General features: G+C 49.0%; 1 protein-coding gene across 1 annotated transcript in view; it reads left to right on the forward strand.

Annotated features, from left to right (window-relative positions):
• Nucleotides 1–1,354: 1,354 nt before the first annotated feature.
• The window catches only part of LOC140425867 (uncharacterized), a 31,485-nt gene continuing 9,018 nt past the window's right edge, over nt 1,355–23,821 (forward strand). The window contains exons 1-7 of the mRNA XM_072510249.1: nt 1,355–1,573; nt 8,082–8,094; nt 8,655–8,764; nt 11,813–11,918; nt 13,336–13,469; nt 20,397–20,540; nt 20,626–20,659. Coding sequence (XP_072366350.1) covers nt 1,355–1,573; nt 8,082–8,094; nt 8,655–8,764; nt 11,813–11,918; nt 13,336–13,469; nt 20,397–20,540; nt 20,626–20,659 — 760 coding nt within the window. The remainder of the gene's footprint in view (nt 1,574–8,081; nt 8,095–8,654; nt 8,765–11,812; nt 11,919–13,335; nt 13,470–20,396; nt 20,541–20,625; nt 20,660–23,821) is intronic.

Raw genomic sequence — 23,821 nt, forward strand, 5'->3', positions numbered from 1 at the left:
TCCCGCCCAGCGACTGCCCGATGACCGTGTCCCACCCGCCCAGTGACCGCCTGAGGATCGGGGCCCAGTGACCGCCCGAGGACCAGGGCCCGACCGCCCGAGGACCGGGGCCCACCCGCCCAGCGACCGCCCGAGAACCGGGGCCCACCCGCCCAGCGACCGCCCGAGGATCGGGTCCCAGCGACCGCCCGAGGATCGGGGCCCAGTGACCACCCGAGGACTGGGGCCCACCCGCCCAGCGACCAACCAAGGATCGGGGCCCAGCGACCGCCCGAGGACCCACCAAAAACTTTATGACTTACCTGCTCCAGGTAAACTGCTGCATCCTTTCCCCGGTGTAGGAGCCACATCGGAGTCCGACCACGTGAGCGCTTCCTCCAATCTACGGCCGCGTGTCCCGACCCAACCACGTGGTGTTCACCCTATCCAGAATCCTGTAGAACCTGTGGGGAGAAAAGGTAAAAGACGGGGCCTTTCTGGGCCCACACCAAGGCCAATCTCAGCACGAGTAGACCGCGGGGCATGAGCCCTTGCCAGCGAAGAAGAAATGCCCGAGCCATCCCCAAAGCGACAGGAACTACGCTCGGGACCCTGACCACACCGGAAGGTGAACCCGACCTTGCTACCCCACGAGACCAGACTGGTCAACGTACAACCCCCTCCAGTGAGCCTGACACTGCCACCATCATCCACGACCCCTTTGAACGACCACTTACCTTATGCAAATCCAGCCCTCCCATCCAAGAGCAGCCGCCATCCCAGGAAGCGAGGGAAAGGGGCTGGTCTGAAGGTGAGACTTAAATTATGTGGCTTCAAGACTCCCCTCCCCAGAATACTCCATTTTAAAAAAAAATTAGAGTACCCAATTATTTTTTCCAATTAAGGGGCAATTTAGCGTGGCCAATCCACCTATCCTGCACATCTTTGGGTAGTGGGGGTGAAACCCACGCAGACACGGGGAGAATGTGCAAACTCCACACTGACAGTGACCCAGAGCCGGGATCGAACCCGGGTCCTCCGCGCCGTTGGCAGCAATGCTAACCACTGTGCCACCATGATGCCCCTCCCCAGCATACTCCTGGCGATCGTCCAAGCGATTGAGAACAAGCTGGATGACCTCAATGCTAGATTTACCTCCCAGAGAGAAGTGAGGAACTGCTGAGTGCTCTGCTTCACTGAGACATGGCTTACTCCAGCCACACCAGACTGCGCCTTCCAACCCGAAGGCTTCTTGATCCAACGGATTGACCGCACAATGGCCTCAGGTAAGTCGAAGGGCAGGGGTATTGGCCTCAGGCAAGTCGAAGGGCAGGGGTATTTGCCTCCTCATCAGATAGCCCTCACATTTGTTATCATGAAATGCTTTGAGCAGCTTGTCATGAGACAGATCAACGGCAGCCTCACAGACGGTCTCGATCCATTGCGGTTCGCCTATCGCCACAACCGGTCCACAGCAGATGCGATCTCTCGGGCCCTTCAATCAACACTCAAACATCGCGACAAAAAGGGCACCTACGTCAGACTGCCGTTCAATGACTACAGCTCTGCCTTTAACACAATTATCCCGAGAAAGGTAATAACCAAACTGTGCAATTTTGGACTTGGCCCCTCTCTGTGCAGCTGGATCCTTGACTTCCTCACCAACAGACCGCAATCTGTCAGGATAGGTCACAGCACCTCTTCCACAATAGTCCTCAACAAAAGGGCCCGGCAATGATGTGTGCTCAGTCCTCTACTGTACTCCCTATACACACATGATTGTGTGGCAAGATTTAACTCCAATTCAATCTATAAGTTTGCAGATGATATGACTGTGGTGGGTCGTATCTCAAACAACGACGAGTCAGACTACAGATGGGAGATAAACAGATGTCAGAGACCCCTCACACCCAGGCTTTGCCCTCTTTCAGATCCTTCCTTCAGGCAGAAGATACAGAAGTCTGAAGACCCGCATATCCAGACAAAGGAACAGCTTCTTCCCCACAGCTACCAGTCTCCTCAACGACTCTCCCTCAGACTGATCTGTTCCCTGTAAGATACTATTCACAACACTCTATGCTGCTCTTGCTCATGTCATCTTTGCTTTGTTTGTCCCTTGTTCCATTCTGTAACCAATTACTTATTTGTCAATGTACTGTGTACTTTTTTGCATCCATTGTAACTATCCACTATTCTTTTTTGACTACTGTATACATACTGTGTATGTTTCCTTGGCCACAGGAACATACTTTTCACTGTACTTTGGTACATGTGACAATAAATCAAATCAAATCAATTCCATGACTTCCAACTTGACCCAGTCAATGTGGAGCCCCTCATTTCACACCTTCTGAAATTGCCACTTTGTTCCCTGGCTGCAGCTTTACCAGCAATTCATAAGAACATAGGAACTAGGAGCAGGAGTAGGCCATCTGGCCTCTCGAGCCTGCTCCGCCATTCAATGAGATCATGGCTGATCATTTTTGGACTCGGCTCCACTTTCCGGCCCGAACACCATAACCCTTATTCTTCAAAAAACTGTCTATCTTTATCTTAAAAACATTTAATGAAGGAGCCTCAACTGCTTCACTGGGCAAGGAATTCCATAGATTCACAACCCTTTGGGTGAAGAAGTTCCTCCTAAGATCAGTCCTAAATCTACTTCCCCTTATTTTGAGGCTATGCCCCCTAGTTCTGCTTTCACCCGCCAGTGGAAACAACCTGCCCGCATCTATCCTATCTATTCCCTTCATAATTTTATACGTTTCTATAAGATCCCTCCGCACCCTTCTAAATTCCAATGAGTACAGTCCCAGTCTACTCAATCTCTCCTTGTAATCCAACCCCTTCAGCTCTGGGATTAACCTAGTGAATCTCCTCTGCACACCCTCCAGCGCCAGTATGTCCTTTTTCAGGTAAGGAGACCAAAACTGAACACAATACTCCAGGTGTGGCCTCACTAACACCTTATACAATTGCAGCATAACCTCCCTAGTCTTAAACTCCATCCCTCTAGCAATGAAGGACAAAATTCCATTTGCCTTTTTAATCACTTGTAAACCAACTTTTTGCGACTCATGCACTAGCACACCCAGGTCTCTCTGCACAGCGGCATGTTTTAATATTTTATCATTTAAATAATAATCCCTTTTGCTATTATTCCTACCAAAATGGATAACCTCACATTTGTCAACATTGTATTCCATCTGCCAGACCCTAGCCCATTCACTTACCCTATCCAAATCCCTCTGCAGACTTCCGGTATCCTCTGCACTTTTTGCTTTATCACGCACCCAACTCCAAATCATCGATGTAAATTGTGAACTATGTGGGCCCAACACTGAACCCTGAGGGACACCACTAGCTACTGATTGCCAACCAGAGAAAACACCCATTAATCCTGTTATGGGCGAGGCGTTTTCAGAACCCCAAAATGTATCATGAAGTTCAACCAACCTCTCCCTTTAATGTATTTGTTGCTTTTCCTAGCACAAGGCTTTTTCCCTAGGTGTGGGATTACAATTATGGACACGTGGGTTTTTAAATACAAAACACTGTTTATTCCATGAACTCAACTTAACATCTTAAATAAACATTGGATCTCTTAACACCCCTTACTTCAAAGCTAACTCAGAAAATATTGCAACAGTAAATAATTCCTTAAAATGTTCCTTCAAACTTCCAAGGGACTTAACACCTTTAAACAAAATCACATCAGGTTAAAGGCTTCACTATTATAAGTTTAAATCACCCAAATGATCCAGAGACAGTCTTTCATGGCAGAGATCCAGCTCACTGCAAAACACAGACACACACCCAGCTCTTTTCCTACAAAACTGCAAAACTAAACTGCAAAATGGCTGACCTGACTTCGGCTCCACCCACTCTCTGACATCACTGTTTTCTTAAAGGTACGTTGCTTAAACATCCATGTCTTAAAGGTACTCTCACATGACAATCCCCACTCTTTGCTTTCTATTCGTTAGCCAATCCTCTATCCATGCTACTACTTTACCCTTAATGCCATGCATCTTTATCTTATGCAGCAACCTTTTGTTTGGCACCTTGTCAAAAGCTTTCTGGAAATCCAGATATACCACGTCCATTGGCTCCCCGTTATCTACCGCACTAGTAATGCCCTCAAAAAATTCCACTAAATTAGTTAGGCATGACCTGCCCTTTATGAACCCATGCTGCGTCTGCCCAATGGAACAATTTCCATCCAGATGCCTTGCTATTTCTTCCTTGATGATAGATTCCAGCATCTTCCCTACTACCGAAGTTAAGCTAACTGGCCTATAATTACCTGCTTTCTACCTACCTCCTTTTTGAAACAATGGTGTCACGTTTGCTAATTTCCAATCCGCCGGGACCACCTCAGAGTCTAGTGAATTTTGATAAATTATCACTAGTGCATTTGCAATTTCCCTAGCCATCTCTTTTAGCACTCTGGGATGCATTCCATCAAGGCCAGACTTGTCTACCTTTAGCCCCATTAGCTTGCCCATCACTACTTCCTTAGTGATAACAATCATCTCAAGGTCCTCACCTGTCATAGCCTCACTTCCATCAGTCACTGGCATGTTATTTGTGTCTTCCACTGTGAAGACCGACCCAAAAAACCTGTTCAGTTCCTCAGCCATTTCCTCATCTCCCATTATTAAATCTCCCTTCTCATCCTCTAAAGGACCAATATTTACCTTAGCCACTCTTTTTTGTTTTATATATTTGTAGAAACTTTTACTATCAGTTTTTATATTCTGAGCAAGTTTACTCTCATAATCTATCTTACTCTTCTTTATAGCTTTTTTAGTAGCTTTCTGTTGCCCCCTAAAGATTTCCCAGTCCTCTAGTCTCCCACTGATCTTTGCCACTTTGTATGCTTTTTCCTTCAATTTGATACTCTCCCTTATTTCCTTAGATATCCACGGTCGATTGTAACAGAGCTACATCACCTCCTTTACCATCCACTCTGTCCTTCCGAATAGTTTGATACTCTTGGATATTTAACTCCCAGTCGTGACCATCCTTTAACCATGTTTCAGTAATGGCCACTAAATCATAGTCATTCACGATGATTTGCACCATCAACTCATTTAACTTATTCCGAATACTACGAACTGGCTCTGTTGTCATCTCCTGGCATAGAAATTCTGGACTCAGAATGTGGCTGGTATCTACAAGCTGGTGAGAGTTGAACACTGCCTTTTCATGGTCATGTTGAAGACAATATGTTCCTGTTTTGTGCCTCTCCTTGATTCCTCGTATATCTTCACCATGCTACATGGCATGATTAGCAAGCTGCTGATGCCGTGACATAAACCTCTTGCTTCTCACCTTGATCTCCTTCACTTCCCTCTCATCGACCTTCACCTTCGGAGTTCTTGCTTTTACATTCCAAAGAACAGAGGCTTGCCCACCCAGAGGTATCCAGGAGGTGGAAAGAGACAGCAGTACAGCACTGAGAAAGAGGCTCAGGTATTCACAGCCACCATTCAAACACTGGCACCACATGTACCTTGGCCGTTTCAGCACTTGGTGAAGCAGGCAGGCATGAGTGGACTGCAGCCAGCACAAAGTAAAGGACAGTTTGTGTGCCAGCTCATTCTCTTGCAAGGTGACACACGGCACCGGTCGGTACAGATGATTCAGCTGAGGAGTTGATGGCGTGGCATAGAGGAGAACACTGAAAGGGCATGCAAACCGAGATATTGTATCCATTAGTTGGCCTGCCTCTATCACATTCAAGGAGCATGGACAAGTCCAGCTCCAACTTGGCAAAAGACATTGAGCAGAGGTCGCCCATACCTGTTGCAGTTGTAAGTTCTGGTTATTATTTGAACTTAAATTCAATTTAGTTTGTTTGAGACTTCAGCCAAAAAAGGCAACAGACGACACTAACTCAGAAAGTAACTCAGAAAACTTTCCTTAAGTTATAAAGTAATACTTATTAATAATAATAATAATAATCTTTATTGTCCCAAGTAGGCTTACATTAACACTGCAATGAAGTTACTGTAAAAAGCCCCTTGTCGTCACATTCCGGTGCCTGTTCGGATACACAGAGGGAGAATTCAGAATGTCCAGATTATCTAGCAGCATGTCTACCGGGACTTGTGGGAGGAAACCGGAGCACCCGCAGGAAACCCACGGAGACACAGGGATAACGTGCAGACTCCACACAGACAGTGACCCAAGCCGGGAATCGAACCTGGGACCCTGGAGCTGTGAAGCATCAGTGCTACCCACTGTGCTACCGTGCTGTCCACAAAGTGTAACAAAGTGGGACAGTGAATTCACAGGTGTATTACAGTTCAGACTCCACACAGACAGTGACCCAAGCCGGGAATCGAACCTGGGACCCTGGAGCTGTGAAGCATCAGTGCTACCCACTGTGCTACCGTGCTGCCCACAAAGTGTAACAAAGTGGGACAGTGAATTCACAGGTGTATTACAGTTCTTGCTTTCCGATTCAACTTCGGACGGAGGGGGACACGCGGCTTCTGATCCCTCCCTGTACCTCGGTGGGCCTTCTGCTTCCCTCTGCACAGCAGGCTTTGCTAACTTCACTTTTAAACTTGGTGTGCGCCATTTTGTTAACTGTTGCCCACACACAGAGTTGCCACATTTCACTGATTTCTATCAATGTCATTTTTTTCCTACTGGCATGACTACTGAAGTGATACACACGGAAAGCAAGGGCAAGTGAAATAAGTTGAGTTCTGATTGCTTACAACATTAATTGTGAGAGCCGTTCACTTCCTTTACATCCAAAGTGAATCCAAAGTTATTTTGTTTTTACCAATTGAAGTGCAGTTCCATTAATATATAAATGACTAAGCATTTTCTCGAACTCATCATAAAATATTCAGCATGTATTAATGCATTTAATCTTATTTATGGGGCCGTGGTTAGTGAACAAGCCTGATTTCAATCTTGTGGCCCACTGAGGTGAAGAAGGGCCACTCATGCAGCCCAGTCACTAGCCATGGTTGCCCAGCACTGATCTAGACAGTCATGGTCATGAGTTTGAAAATGAAATGAAAATTGCTTATTGTCACAAGTAGGCTTCAATGAAGTTACTGTGAAAAGCCCCTAGTCGCCACATCGCGGCCCCTGTTCGGGGAGGCTGGTACAGGAATTGAACCCTGCTGCTGGCCTGTCTTGGTCTGCTTTAAAAGCCAGCTATTTAGCCCACTGTGCTAAACCAGCCCCTAAGTTTGGAAGGTGCTGCCGAAGGATGGATCCTTGGTTAGTTTCTGCAGTGCATCTTGTAGATGGTACACACTGCTGCCGCTGTGTGTCAGTGGTGGAGGGAGTGTATGTTTGTGGAAAGGGTTCCAATCAAAACGCCTGGATGGTGTTGACCTGTTGTATCGAGTGGAGAGTATTCCATCACATTCCCGACTTGTGCCTTGTAGATTGTGAACAGGCATTGGGGAGTCACGAGATGAGATACTCGCTGCAGGATTCCTAGACTCTGACCTGTGCTTGTAGCCGTAGTGGGCCAGAAATTCCTCTGAGAAGCAATCAGCATTAATGGCCACTCCAGCCCAAATACTAATGTTATTTTTATCAGCCTGTCTTGCCTGATTTCCAAATTCAGGCTGGGCAAGTTTAAAGCAGTGCAGCATGTCCATGTGCCCTAGTCAAAGTGCAGGAGAGTCGGTGTCCAGTGAAATTGACAGGCCAGGAAGAATGCAAGTGTCTCAGCTAAGTAGATAGGATTTGGGGGGGGTTGGCGGGGGCGGGGGCAGGGGGGGACCGGAATGTCAGGGAAAAGGTTGATGGGTAAAATCAGAGGTCAGGGGGTTGAGTCGGAGGTGGGGGTTGAGTCGGAGGTGATGATGGGATGGTGAGCTCGGGGGATGGGGGGGGGGGAATCTTGAGGGTGATGGATATCTGGGTCTTGAAAGAGGGGGGCTTCTGGAGTGTTGGGGGGATCCCATGGGCGGTGTAGTTCGGGTTATCCACTGGAGGGTTGAGGGTGTGGGGGAGAAAAGGTTTTAATTCATTTAACTTTGTCTGGGTATTGATGTAACCCAGTCGGAACCATCCAGAATTTGTGATTTAAGTCATATTTTCGCCTGGTTCCAACTTAGGACAAATACCCAGGTAAAGTTTGCACCTCTGGGCAATTGCCCTGCAAATCCTTAGCTGTGAGGTTCCGTGAGGTGTTCCCCAGCGCATTGTTGGGGTATACCCAATCCGACGCTGGGGAGCTCGGAAGTTACAATCCACTTATTTTTATTGCTACAGGTAGTTCTGTTTCTCGTCAATGGTAACTCCCAGGATGTCCCAGGATTCAGTGATGGTAATGCCATTTAATGTTAAGGGGCGATGGTTCGATTCTCTCTTGTTGGAGATGGTAATTACCTCGCACTTCTGTGGCATGAATGTTGCTTGCCACTTGTCAGTCCGAACCTGGATATTGTCCAGGTCTTGTTGCATTTGGTCATGGACTGTTGCAGTATCTGAGTCACGAATGGAGCGGAGCGCAGTCACCAGAACATCTCACTCTGATTATGCAATCACTGATTTACATTCCCACTTCTGACTAATGAATGATGATGACACACCACTTTCCGACAAATGAAAGAACTCAGTAAAAGCAACACCATAAATAATCGTATTATTCAGACACGTTTGACAACTTACGGTAATTATTTTCACAGTCATGTGTTTGCTGGTGACGATTCAAACCGCCCGCCCCATTCGAAGCAAAGCACCCATCCGCCAGTCACCGACACCCTCCCAGAGGGAACACGGTGAACAGGAGCTGGAGGTAAGCCTGCCTCACGCATTGCTTTAGATAAGCCCCCAGGCTGTGAGACTACACATGATAAGGTGACGCTTTCTGAATGCTTAATTTTGTTGAAAGTGTTCGTGAATCGACACTCGCGTTAAATTATGCTTCCTCACGGAGAGCGTCTGGTGAACTCCAGTAACCTCAGAGAGCGGGAGAGAGGACTCGGAGCGAAATTGGTCCCTCTGTGTGTAAATTTTCCATTTGTTGTAGAGAGACCGGGCGCGGGTGAGTGAACTTTCTGCTCTGGATATGATTTAGTGCATTCGGCTGTCCTTGTTTCTCTCTCTCTGCTGCTGCTGCTCCTCACCGGGAATCCCCCCAGGGCAACAGGCAGGGCTGGAGAAAAAGCGCCACTAGACATCTTTCCTCCAGTTAAAGATCATTTTGGCTTCACCGCGCGAATTGATCCAGCGGCTGCCAGCCCCCGGAATGGGAATGGGTCGCCCTCTCTTCACTGTTGACAGTTGTTGCTCGGAGGAAGGGTCAGCTCCCATCTCCAAATGTGATCTGTGAGGGGACCACAGGTGGGGAACCCCTGGATTTGATAGTGTTATTTAAACAAGGTAACTATGATCCAGATAGCCGACCCTGTCATTGCTGTTGCCCACGGGAATAGCTCGGAATCATCAACATTTCTGTGGGTGTGGAAGTCGCATATAGTCCAGACCAGGTAAATGTTTTTTTATAACAATCGACAGTGGTTACATGATCATCATTCGACTTTTGATTCCAGATTTTATTTATTGAATTCAGAATTCGCCACCTGCCAGGGTGGGATTTGAACCAGATCCCCAGAGTGTTGCTCTGGATTTCTAGTCCATTGGCAATACCACTACACCACTGCATAACCTATAAAGCACTGTTTTTCAAACCTTTTTGCCCGGGACTCATTTTTACCAGCCGGCTGACCTTCGCAACCCACCATTTTCTCTTAATGTGAAAGGTGAGCCTGGGTTTATATTCTAGAGTAGCGAAGAATGAGAATTGACCTCATTGAAACAGGCATTATTCTCTTAGGACTCTACAGAGCAGATGCAGAATGTAAGTTTTCCTCAAATCGGTGGTTTACAGCCTGGGGATATAGTCTGCAAATTACAATGTGACAATTTTAGACCTCGATGAGGAGGAATTACTTAGCTTAAAGTATTGTGAATCTTTATAATCTCTAAAATTCACTATCAAAGAGAAACCTGCAGGCGCAGCCATTGAGCACATTCAAGGCACATGCAGGAAGACTGAATTGAATTTAAAAAAAAAAAAATCTTCTCCTAGGTCAGGCTTCTGGAGGAGACGGTGTATCTCTCTGGGCCCCTGTGCACTGATGAGCAGCATGCATATGCAGCGTGCCCGCATTTTTAAGCTGGTCGCGCCTGTCATTTTTAAAGCCACTCGCAGCCAGCATATTTAAAAGCCCGCTGCCGCAGCCGCGATTGGAAACACCACGACGGATGGCAGCATTACACTCCTGACACCCGCCCCGTGACCCACCCGCAGGTCGCGACCCCACTTTAAAAGTGCCTGTTATAAAGTACTGTTGACAATCTTTGGAATCTGGGTATTTCTCTTCATGGACAGTGAAGGTCCCTGAGCCTCACCATCGGCGGGATTCTCCGCTCCCGGGACTAAGTGCCCGCACTGTTGTAAACGCCATCGCCTTTCGCAACGGTGTGACCAGGGCCTGGGCATGACCTATTCTGGCCCCCGCTCCAGCCTCCTTATGAGACGCCAACCTCCCCGAACAGGCGCCGGAATGTGGCGACTAGGGGCTTTTCACAGTAACTCCATTTGAAGCCTACTTGTGACAATAAGCGATTTTCACTTTCTTTTCGTTTTCATTTTCATGGGCGCCACGCCAACCCGCGAATGCACAGTTGGGGCAGCTCATTCCTGTGAATGCGCAGTTGGGCAGAACCATCCTGCGCATGCGCAGGGAACTTCTTACGCACGCCGGCCCCTCACCAACATGGCACCGGGGTTCTGGGGTAGGCGGGGGGGGGGGGGAGCCCACCAATCGGTGGGCCCCGATCGCGGGCCAGACCACCATTGGAGCCCCCCCCCCCGGTGAAGGAGCCCCCCCCCCCCACACACACACACAGGCCGCCCCCCCCCAGCATTCCCGCACAGTTCCCGCTGGCAGCGACCAGGAGTGAACGGCACCGGCGGGACTGTCATTTTATTTGCCAGTCGCTCGGCCCATTTGGGCCGGAGAATCGCCACTCGCCGTTTGCGGCGATTCTCCGAGTGGCCTGGCGCGATTCTCGTGGCGCTGGTTTCGGGGGGGGGAATCACGTGCGGGTGTCGGGGTGGCGTGGCGCAACTCGCGCGGCGCCCCAGCGATTCTCCCACCCGGTGTGGGGGGGGGCGGGAGAGTACCGCCCCATATGTTTATAACAGCAAAGCCCATTTGCTCAGCTGAAGCTGCCTGTCTCCTATTCCCATTTTGCCAGATGACAGCTGGCGGTTGGGTTACCTTTTGGTCTCTTGTGGGGGACTGTGATTCTGACTCCTGTGCTGGAACTTTCTTCACACTGTCACTACAAATAGTTCCACAACTACAGCTGCTTAGTTTGGTGAAGGTGCCCTTTTGTCTGCAGTTCAGTGATGGTGCATGCCTACAGAAGCCCCAAGCATCCGTATGCCTTGGGATTCATTGGATGGGATTCTCCGGTGCGTGTTCCCGGCGACTGGAAATTCCCACCTGAGGTCAATTGACCTTTACATGGTCCAGGGTATTCTCTGTTTGTCTTTAAATCCTGCATTTTTTTGTATCTAGCTGGGAGAGTAGGTAGAGCTCAGTTTAATGTCTTATCCATAGGACTTCAGCTTCGATAGTGGTGCACTCCCTCAGTATTTGCACTGGGTTGTGAACATAGACTTTGTGCACATGTCTCTGGAAGGGATCCTGAGCTGTGGCCTAGGTAATTAGGCCACAGCTAAGCAATACCTTTTTTATTCTGTAAAATGTATTAATGCCTTAACTATTTTCCCTTCATATCTTTAAGATCCTGTTTCTTTTTTCCCCAGGTGCAGCGTGACTCCAGTTCCCTCTGTTTATCAGAGCATTTTGGTCCAATTGCAATGCTTCAGAAGCCTATCTTTTTTGTTCTCCTCGTAGTTGCAACGCAAGGAGGTAAAGCAATGTTATGATATGTTTTGAACATACAAATTAGGAGCAGGAGTTGGCCATTTAGCCCCTCGAGCCTGCTTTGCCAATCCATACCACCATGGCTGATTTGATTATAGCCAAAACTCCACATTTTCGCCTACCCCATGTAAACTTTACATGATGGTGGAACAAGCTCGAAGGGCTGAATGGCAAATTCGCTCCTGTTTCTTATGCCAATGGAAAGTTTCACCTTATTCACTCCTTAAAATTGTTCATGTTTTTTAAAAAAAGTAAAAAATTGAGTACCCAATTCATTTTTTTTCCAATTAAGGGGCAATTTTGTGTGACCAATCCACCTAATCTGCACATCTTTGGGTTGTGAAGGTGAGACCCACGCTGACATGGGGAGAATGTGCAAACTCCACACGGTCAATGACCCGGGGCTGGGATCAAACTGGGTCCTCGGTGCCATGAGGCTGCTGTGCTAACCACTGCGCCACTGTTTCCCCCCCCCCCCCCCCCCCCCCATTGTTCATAATTTTAAACATCTCTATCATAATTCCTTCCCTGCTGTAAGGAGAGCAGCTTATTCAGTCCACATACCTGAAGTTCGTCATCCATGGTATAATTTAAATAAATCTCTTCTGTACCTATTCTCAGGCTTTGATAGTCTTCTTGAAGTGTGCCCAGAAATGTTTATTTGTGTTGGCTGGGCCAGCATTTATTGCCCATTTCAGAGTCAACCACATGGACTTAAAGTCACATGTAGAGAAGCCCACGTAAGGATGACAGATTTCCTTCTCTAAGGGGAATTAGTGAACCAGATTTGTTTTTATGGCAATCGGCAATGGTTTCATGGTCATCATTAAGTCCAGATTTTTATTGAATTTACCTTTTGCCATCTGCCATGGGGGGATTCGAACTTAGGTCCCCAGAGCCTTACCCTGGGTCATTAGGTTACTAGTCCGGCGACAATACCACTACGCCACTGCCTCCCCAATTGAACACCATTCTGCAGCTGGGACCATACCAGTGCTTTATAAAGGCTTAGCATAACCATCTTGTTTTTGTACTCTATGCCCGCTTAATAAAACTGATCTCATTATATGTTTTGTTAACAGCCTCCTCGACATCGGCTGCCAACTACTTAGATTTGTGTAAATTACACACCCAGGAATCTTTGGCTGAAACTTTTCCAGCTGTTCCCACCGGCAGATCTTCCAAACCCACCAATGGCTGGAGCTTTGACAAAGTCATCCAGACTCTAAACATTAGCTGCCTTCTCTCTCCACAGATGCTGTCAGACCTGCTGAGATTGTCCAGTATTTCCTGTTTTTGTATCAGATTCCAGCATCCACAGCAATTTGCTTTTATCAACGCACGGAGTCTGCATAGAATCTGTTCACTGTCAACCTCCTTACGGACTGCTATCTCTTTACAGTTACTGCTGCAGAATCAAACATTCAAGAGGAAACTTATTCAATTATCCGCATTGGAAATGAATGTAGAATTAGTACAGAAAACATCTCTGGCTGCCAGGATGGATGGCAGGAAGAAAAAGAATGGAGTGTGAATGTAAGTTGAAATCTCGCTGTAAAGGCCTCTTGCGAGATTCGAGATGCTCGAAACGCCTCACGAGACATCGCAATCTGAATCTTGCCCTCGCTGGCAGGGGCACTGTCATGGTGCCAGACTGGCAGTGCCCAGGTGCCATGTTGCCCATGCCAGGGATCGTGCCCGGGGGTGCCTTGCCCTTAAAAGGGTGGGGGGCTTCGGGACCCCAAGGTAAGTTGGGTGCAGTTGGGGGGAGGGTGTGGTCTGGAGACTGTGTGAGGTGGCTGAGGGGGGGGGGGGGGGGGGATCAAAAGATCGGAGCGGCATTTAAAAATGGCACCCTGATCCACAAGTACTCTTCCTCGTCAGTGCAGGAAATGATTGTAAATGCGGCCTCGGAGGGGTATTCCTCACCGAGGACAAAGAAAATGGCAAAGTTCCGTTAAATAGCGGTGTCATTGTCGGCTTCCACTGGTGAGTTTGTCCCCTCAGTGGGTGAAGGCACCTTATCCAGCCTTTTCTGGTTATCCTGAGTCTGAGATTAAGCTAGGCCCAAATGTTTATTGATCTGCCTTCCAGACAAGACAACGTCTGTCTGCCTGTTCCAGTGCGTTAACAAGAACCTGTAAGAGGTTCACTCTCCAGTTTACCCCAACTGTTGTGGTACTTGATTTTAGGACTTTATAAAAAGAAAAACATTTTTATTAACCAAAAAACATTCCTAATGCCCAATAACTTCATTGCATTGTTAATGTAAACCAACTTGTGACACTAATAAATATTATTATCAAAGATTTAAAGTGGTGCAGTGAAGCCATAAAACATTCTGAACAATGACTTATTAATAAAACCTCCATGAAAAATCACAGGCAAAACCCCAGGTTTCTGTTCAAACCTCAATCAAGCCCCTCTCAGGGTTTAATTGCTACCATTAAACTATCTTTAAATCTCAACTCCACTATCCCTCGGAACTGGCTAATGCTTACAACTCCCCACAAGGTTGGTTCTTCCGGTAGGAGCTGGAGGCCATGGATCAGGGTGACCGTGCCTGAGTGCAAGATTCAACCTTTCCCGCTTTTTAATACAAAAATACCAAAGCATATTCTTGGCGTCATGCTGTTTGGATGCTCAATGCTTAGCACCTTTTAATCTCTTTGAGCCTGGTTCCTGACTTGTTCCATGATGTTCTTTGCATGAACAAAACAACGGACCCCATTCTGGTGTGATGTCTCTGGCTTTCAAGTTAATATGTCTGTGATAATGTCTATTTCTCCTTAGCTGTTGTTAATGGTTTTTTTTGCATAACGGCTGTTGCCTGGGCCCAGCAGCCTCTGGTCTCTCATTTTCTTTAATTGTATTGTCTGATGTGCACTGTTTTGTCTTTGAGATGGCAATGTCCCAGTGTCTTGGTTTTGGTATCAGCATGTTTTGAAGATTAACAACTTCCGGTACAGTTGGGGTTTTGCCTGTTTGTGTCCATGAAGGGGCATAGACAAAGTGGATAGTCAGAGGCTTTTCCCTGGGGTAGAGGGGTCAATTACTAGGGGGCATAGGTTTAAGGTGCAAGGGGCAAGATTTAGAGGAGATGTAAGAGGCAGATCTTTTAGACCGAGGGTAGTGGGTGCCTGGAACTCGCTGCCGGAGGGGGTGATGGAAGCAGGGATGATAGTGAAATTTAAGGGGCATCTTGACAAATACATGAATAGAGGGATACGGACCCGGAAGTGTAGAAGATTGTAGTTTAGATGGACAGCATGGTCGGCGCAGGCTTGGCGAGCCGAAGGACCTGTTCCTGTGCTGTACTTTTCTTTGTTTGTTTTGGGTATTTAGGTTTGATGAAAGTCCAGTTGGAGGAGATTCCGACCCTACAAGCTCCAGTTTCTGTTAAAGGCAAAGGAGTTATTTCAGTGTCCCAGCTAACATGCCTTCCTCAATCAACATCAAAAACAATTATCTGGCGATTCTTTCATTTGCAGCTTGTGGGAGCTTGTACCGTAGTTGGTTGGGATGTTTGAACGCTTAATGATTTCTGTAAATAATACTATTTCTGACTGAATAACATTTTACAAAAGGTATGCTTTAGTTCTAAGCACTTTGTGACAGCATGGGGGAATGAAAGGTGTTATTCTGGTGCAGGCCTGTCTTATTTCTTTCCAAAAAAAATATGTTTATTCAAAGTTTTTCAATAATTTTAAAAAAACACTCCAAAAAGGAAAGAAAATGTACAAAATAAAAATGGCAATTCGCCAACAAACAAAGCAACTTAATCCTATAACCCTTAAACGATTTAACAGATTAAGAACAAAATGGGGCAAACGCCCCTTACATAAACCAAAACAAGAACCCCACCTCCCTGGGTTGCTGCTGCTATTGACCTCCACCTAACGTTCCGCGAGAAAGTCAAGGAATGGTTGCGACTGCCTGGAGAACCCCTGCACAGACCCTCGCAAGGCAAACTTTATCTTCTACAACCTGAGAAACCCCGCCATGTCATTGATCCAAGCCTCCATGCTTGGGGGCTTCGCGACCCTCCACATTAGCAAGATCCTTCTCCGGGCTACCAAAGAGGCAAAGACCAGAACTCCGGCCTCTTTCGGCTCCTGCACTACCGGCTCGTCTGACACCCCAAATATTGCTATCCCCCAGCTCAGTTATACCCAAGTATCCAAGACCTTGGACATAGCCTTTGCGAAGCCCCTCCAAAACCCCACAAGCGCCGGACACGCCCAGAACATATGGGCGTGGTTTGCTGGCCTCCCCGAACACCTCACACACCTGTCCTCTACCCCAAAAAACTTACACATCCTTGCCCCGTCATATGCGCTCTGTGCACCACTTTAAACTGGATCAGGCTCAGCCTGGTGCAAGATGACGAGGAATTAACCCTGCCCAGGGTGTCAGCCCACAGGCCCTCATCCAGCTACTCTCCCAGCTCCTCCTCCCACTTGCCCTTCAGCTCCTCCACCGAGGCTTCCTCCGCCTCCTGCAGCTCCTGGTATATCGCCAAGACCTTACCCTCTCCGACCCACACGCCCAAAATCACCCTGTCTTGTATCCTATGGGCAGGCAGCAGCGGGAATTCCCCAACCTGCCTCCTCACAAATGCCCTAACCTGAAGGCATTTCCCGGGGGTAACCCAAATTTCTCCTCCAGCGCCCTCAGACTGGCAAAAGTCCTATCAATGAATAAGTCCCCCATCCTTTTAATTCCCACCCGATGCCAACTTAGAAATCTGCCATCCATCCTGCCCGGTGCAAACCTATGGTTGTTCCGTATTGAGTACCAGATTGAGGCCCCCACCTCCCCCCTGTGCCGTCTCCACTGCCCCCAGATCCTCAATGTCGCCGCCACCACCGGGCTCGTGTTGTACCTCATCGGCGGCAGCGGCAACGGTGCCGTCACCAGTACCCCGAGGCTAGTACCTACACATGACGCCCCTTCTAGTCTTTTCCACGCCGCCCCCTCTCCCTCCATTACCCATTTCCGAACCATTGCCACATTAGCTGCCTAGTAATAGCTACACAAATTCGGCAGCGCCAGCCCCCTCCCCCCCCCCCCCCCCCCTTAACCCTCGGGGTCTTACTTGCCCATACAAACCCCATAATGCTCTTGCTCACTCGCTTGAAAAAGGCCTTCGGGATGAGAACAGGCAGGCATTGGAACACGAACAAGAACCTAGGAAGGACTGCCATCTTAACGGACTGCACCCTTCTTGCCAGGGAGAGTGGCAACACGTCCTGTTTCTTAAAGTCCTCCTCCATCTGGTCCACCAACTGCGCCAAGTTGAGCTTATGCAGGACCCCACAACTCTTGGCCACCTGGATACCCAAATACCAGAAACTCCTCTCCACTCTCTTGAGCGGCAGCTCCTCCAGCCTCTTTTCCTGACTCCTCGCATGCACCACAAAGAGCTCGCTCTTCCCAACATTAAGCTTGTATCCCGAGAAGTCTCCAAACTCCCTAAGGGTCTGCATGACCTCTGCCATTCCCTCCACTGGATCCGCGATATACAAAAGCAGGTCATCCGCATATAATGAGACCCGATGCTCCTCCCTTCCCCAGACCAACCCCCTCCAGTTTCTAGACTCCCTTGGACCTCATTTATTTTGGCCGGACTCCGTACCGTGCTTCCCCCTCTGTCCCTGAATCCTCCAATTTCCCTAACCGGCACCTTCTTACGTAGCTGATGCGCCAGCATGCGACTCGCCTTCTCCCCATACTCGTACCCTGCCCCAGCACCTTCCCCCACTGGGCCTCTGCTTTCCCCGTAGTCAGCAAATCAAACTCCGTTTGGAGGCTCCCGTGCTCCTTCAGCAGCCCCTCATCAGGGGATTCCACGTATCTCCCCCCATCTGATCCATAAACCCCCTCAGAACCTTGGCCGCAGCTGGCCTCCTGCCTGACGTCGCCCTAGATCGATCCAGTGCCGGGTCAAGTACAGTATTGAAGTCCCCTCCCATTATCAGGTTCCCTGCCTCCAGATCCGGGATCCGGCTCCGCATGCGCTTCATGAACCCTGCATCGTCCCAATTCGGGCATATACATTCACCAGCACCACCCGGGACCCTTGCAGCCTACCACTCACCATCACATAACGGCCCCCTTTATCCGGCACAATACTCACCGCCTCGAATGTCACCCACTTGCTCACCAGGATTGCGACCCTCCCTGTTCTTCGCATCCAGCCCAGAGTGAAAGACCTGCCCCACCCATCCCTTCCTCAGCCTGATCTGATCCGCCACCTTCAGGTGCGTCTCCTGCAACATAGCGACGTCTGCCTTCAGTCCCTTTAAGTGCGCAAACACCCGGGCCCTCTTGACAGGCCCATTCAGGCCTCTCACATGCCACATGATCAGCCGGTTCGAGGGAATACCCCCCCCCCCGCCCCCCCAGCCGACGAGCCATCTCCTTTCTTAGGCCAGCCACGTGCCCACACCTCCCGCACTCTCCAGCCCCCCAGACGGGGGCTCCCCACCCTGACTCTCCCTCTTCCATCCAGCTCCCCCTCAGTCAGTACAGCAGCAACCCAGATCCACCCCCCGTCTAATCCCCCCTCGCCCGGCCAGGCAATTGCTTAGCCCCCCCTGCTCTCCCCATTGCACTCCCGTAAGTCAGCTGACTCCTGCTGACCCCGGCCGCTCCCGCCTCTGCCGACGATCCCCCGATTGAAGTCCCCCCCCCCCCCACTCCCCCTACAAACCAGTGCGAGCTCCCGTCCGGTACCGCCCCCCACGTCGTGCCACCCCCCCCCCCCACCCCCCTTTTGCGTGGGAAAAAGCCCACGTTCCCTGCCTGGGCCGGCCCCAACCCCTGTGGCATGGCTCCTTTCTCCTGCAGCCTCTCCCCGATCCCCAAATGCCCAGGGCCTCTGGCCCCCACTCCCCCATTCAAACGCGGGGAACAAGCCCTCTCAAATCAATACACATACCCAGAAAACACACACATCAAATCAAATTGCCCCTTCCCACTCCCCAGCATCCCCATAACCTGCCGCAAACCACTAATTCGAGTCCAGCTTTTCATTTTCGATGAAGGCCCACGCCTCATCCGGCGTATCAAAATAGTGGTGTCGGTCCTGATGCGTGACCCACAGCCGTGCTGGCTGCAACAGCCCAAACTTCGCCCCCTTTTGATGGAGAACCGCCTTGGCCTGGTTGAATCCTGCCCTCTTCTTGGCCAGCTCTGCACTCCAGTCCTGGTAGATGCGGATTTCAGTGTTCTCCCACCTGCTACTCCGCTCCTTCTTCGCCCACCCCCAGACACACTCCCTGTCGGTGAAACGGTGAAACCTCACCACCACAGCCCTTGGTGGCTCATTCGCCCTCGGCCTCCTTGCCAGGACTCTGTGTGCCCCATCCAGCTCCAGGGGCCTTGGGAAGGCTCCCGCGCCCATCAGCGTGCCCAGCATCGTAACCACATACGTCCCAACATCCGACCCCTCCACGCCTTCAGGGAGACCCAGAATCCGCAGATTCTTCCTCCTCGACCTGTTTTCCAGGTCCTCAAACTTCTGCCATTTTTTGTGCAGCGCCTCGTGCGCTTCCACTTTCACCGCCAGGCCCAGAATCTCATCCTCGTTATCAGAGGCTTTCTACTGCACCTCTTTAATCGCCGTCCCCTGCGCCCTCTGGGTCTCCACCAGCCTCTCGATCGACGCCTTCATAGGGGCCAACATCTCCGCCTTCAACTCCGCAAAGCAGCTTTTCAGAAACTCCTGCTGCTCCAAAGACCACTGAGCCCACGCTGCCTGGTCTCCACCTGCCACCATCTTGCTTTTCCGCACCTGCTCTCCTCTCTTTTCCAGTGCCGCTTTTTTGACCGCTCCGCTCCTGGTCCACTCGATAGTGCTGGGGGAACCTCGCTGCTGCCTTTCCACACCGGGAATCATCGTCTATATTCCGCTGGGGCTCCTTCAAAGGGCCCAAAAGTCCGTTCACGGCAGGAGCTGCCAAACGTGCGACTTACCCAGGCATAGCCGCAACTGGAAGTCCCTGTCTTGTTTCTTTACCCTCGCAGCTTTGCTCTAAATTTTTCACTATTGCACTATATTCTCCCTTTCTTCCTTCTTTTTCTATTCTCCTTTTGTTGTCTCTCTTCCACATTCACTTCTGTCTTGCAACCTCGCTGCCCCCCCTCCGTCCTGTCCAGTCCCTGTGATCTTGACCCCTGGCCCTTGACCCTGCTATCTTGCAGCCTCCTCTTTCTGTCTCTCCTCTCTGCCTGCCTCTCTCGTTTATCCTCTCTCATTCCTTTTCTCTCTCTCTCTGGTAGCAGGTGCTGTTGAATGGTGGACACCACTGCATTCAATGATTCTTTGTTTTTGGCTCTCTAATATGCATTATTATTGCCATTTTCGTAGTAAATTTGAATTCTGTTTCTAAGAAGTATATCATAACTGGATGAAATTTAAGGAAACAAAATACAAATAAAACCTTTTTCTTTTCACAGAATACACCTATTGCTATTTTGACACAAGACAATCCATTAACTTGTATTTACCCTTGTATAAATCTGACACATCAGGAGATATGGCTCAATTGCACTTTAATCAATGATACTCTGATAAAATATACATGCACAAAACATAAGAAGGTAAGAGTAATGAAGAGAAAAAAAAAATTAAGTTTAATTTTCAGTAATTTCCTCTATTCTAATCATACCCTTATTTTAAATTTAGGTGTATGAATTCACCCATAACTTCAAAGACAAGGGTAAGTATCAGTTTGGATTCATATTGCTTGCCATTTTAAATCCGAAAGTACTAAATAATGGATCTCTAGGGAGAGTTGTACCATGGAGGTAGCCCACAGAAATTTATGGGAGCCTCTATTCCTGCCACAGAAGTCCACACTGAAGGGCAATTACCCAGGATGTTCAAACATCTGATTCCGTGCGCTTGGGACCCAACCGATACTCCGATTTAAATCAGAGATTTTGGATGGTTCGGACAGGTTTACCATAAAAGTTAGAAGAATTAAAACAAATCCTACCCCCTGGGTAACTATAACCACCCCTCGGAAGTTTTGGTCCATTAATCGCAGCACAGAAGTGAGCTTTTTTAATGTTCTACACAAGCCTCCTCCCACCATAATTAATTTCTTCCTATCAGCATTTCATTTTGTTTTCGTACACGTATAAGTCAGACATGATGAAAGAAAGAGCAAATAAACTAAACTCCAGCAGGAGTTTCTGACTGTGTCTCCAGCTGCCATGAGGATGTATCCTGGACCATATTCCATGACCAGGCCCATTTGTGTTTTTAGGCAGCTCTATGACAGGGATTTGTGGCGGAGTAGAGGGAGAGAGAGTGCAGGGTTAGGCATTGGAAGATACCATTGCAAAGCAGCTACCCAAAGAAGGGTATAACATTGTTTACAACTGTTACTATATTTAATTTATCTTCCTTAACTGTGTATTTAACAGCGATCTTGTTGTACAGTGCCCGTAGTAGTAATATCACCTCTGAGCCAGAAGCTCTGGGTTGAAGTCCCATACCAGAACGTTTTGGCCACAGAAGGAGCGTTCATGACTTGGTTCAATTGGCTGATAATCAGCTCGAGAAACCTTTCCATTATTCGCCAGAAGAGGAAGGAACAACTTGTGAAGATACGCTGAACCAAAACTGCATTTAACTGGGATGTGGTGACAATTATACAGGGTTGTATTTGAAATGTTGTCCAAATCAAGGAGGCCAAGCGGCCTGTCGAGTTGACACCGATCCTCTGAAACAGCACCCCATCTCGGCCCAAGCCGCACACCATCCCCGTAACCCCACCTAGGGCCAATTTAGCATAGCCAATCCACCTAACCTGCACATCTTTGGACTATGGGAGAAAAACGTATCATCTACATATCAGAAATATGTTCATTTGACATTATCAGCCGATCCACCAATATACTTTTTAAGGAACAAAGAAAAATACAGCACAGGAACAGGCCCTTCGGCCCTCCAAGCCTGCGCCGACCATGCTGCCCGTCTAACCTAAAATTTTCTACACGTCCGGGGTCCGTATCCCTCTGTTCCCATCCTATTCATGTATTTGTAAAGGCGCCCCTTAAACATCATTATCGAACCTGCTTCCAACACCTCCTCCATGCAGCGAGTTCCAGGCACCCTCTGTTTAACAACTTCCCTCACACAACTCCTCTAAACTTTGCCCCTCGCATCTTAAACCGATCTCCCCTAGTAATTGACTCTTCCACCCTGGGGAAAAGCCTCTGCGTATCCACTCTGTCCATGCCCCTCATAATTTTGTTGACTTCCATCAGGTCGCCCCTCAACCTCCATAGGTTATAGAATTCCTAGAGTGCAGAAGGAACATTGAGTCTGCACCGACCATTTGAAAGAGCACCCTACCTAGGCCTGCTCCCCTTCCCTATCCCGTAACCCCACCTAACCTGCAGAACTTTGGACACTAAGGGGCAATTTAGCATGGACAATTGACCTAACTTGCAGATCTTTGGACTGTGGGAGGAAACCGCAGCAACAGGCATAAACCCACTTGGGAAAACGTGCAAACTCCATACACGTTGTCACCCAAGGCTGGAATTGAACCCGGGTCTCTGGTGCTGTGAGGCAGCAGTGTTAAGCGCTGTGCTGCCTTGCCACCACATATTTAGTCCCAAGCTGAATGTCAATTATGGTTGTTTGGGACTTAGTTGACCATCCCAGCTCGTTGAATTGGGTTTTTGGAAGGCCCGATTCTTGCTTTTGCCACATCCATAGCTTTAGGATGGCTCAGTTGATAGCACCTTACTTTCTGAATTTGATGTTAATAAATTCCAGAACTATTGCAGGATTTATTTGGCCATTCAACTCAGCTGTTTGGAGATCTTGCTGCGCACATGCATTAAAGTGCATGCCCTTCACTTCAGGAATAGTTTTTAGAGAGGACGAACTTGATGTATTTAAAATTGTCTATCTGGCACTTTCATATCTCTCAGTTTCAATAACATACGTTGAATATGTAATCCCTGTAAAATGGGCAAAATTCTCTGCCCATTTCTCTGGAAGCCGCAATCGGGCGTCAGGCCAATTCGGGCGCCGTGCTCCGCTCCCTCACTGGTGGCAATACCAAGGTGTGCACCCCATGCCACCAGCGGCGGAATGCAAAACCAACATTTAAATGTGATTCGCAGGTTGGACACAGAATGCTCCGCCCTTCCATGGTGCTCCGCTCCCCTCGGGTGGAAGTCTCGAGGGCGTAAATTATTACAAGTATTTACAAACAGGGACTGGGCACTATGGCTGCGGATGGGGAGCAGGAGGCTAAACAACTCTGAAAAACCATTGAAAACTATGGGCTTGCTGGGGGATGGCTGCCGGGCCGGAGGCTGGAATGGGTCGTGACTTAGTGTCAGGTCCATGGACTTGGAGCATGCCCCTCTGGATCGGGGTGGCCTGGCTCAGACCAGCATTGCTGCAGTCTGTCGTTTGGTGCTACTTACAAGCCTCTGGCTGCCCACACTGCTGAGTGCTGCCTGTGTCCTTTAAATGCTCAGAAGGCCTTGGGTCAACTGGGAGCACACCCGGGGTGACCCTCTGGACACCCTCATACCCCAGCTGTATCAGCAAGTGCAAGCTCAATCAGGTACCCACCAGGTGTTGGCACTCCACAGAAGCGCTGCCCCATTGCAGAGGAAGCAGGGGATCAGCAGAGCTCATTGCAACCAGAGGACACCTGCACCGTCGCCTTTGGAACCCTCCCTGGTTCTCTCAGGGCGGATGACTCACCAGTGACAACCCCACCCCTCCGGATCACCAGCTTCTCCTCCTGGTGGAACTGGCAGTGCTGACTGCCTCTGCCATCACCTCCCAGACAGTGTTCAGGAGGGCAGGCTTGAGTCTGCAACCCACACTGGAAAAGAGGGTG

This window comes from Scyliorhinus torazame, chromosome 6 (genome assembly GCF_047496885.1).
Source record: "Scyliorhinus torazame isolate Kashiwa2021f chromosome 6, sScyTor2.1, whole genome shotgun sequence".
In the NCBI taxonomy this organism is placed as follows: domain Eukaryota; kingdom Metazoa; phylum Chordata; class Chondrichthyes; order Carcharhiniformes; family Scyliorhinidae; genus Scyliorhinus; species Scyliorhinus torazame.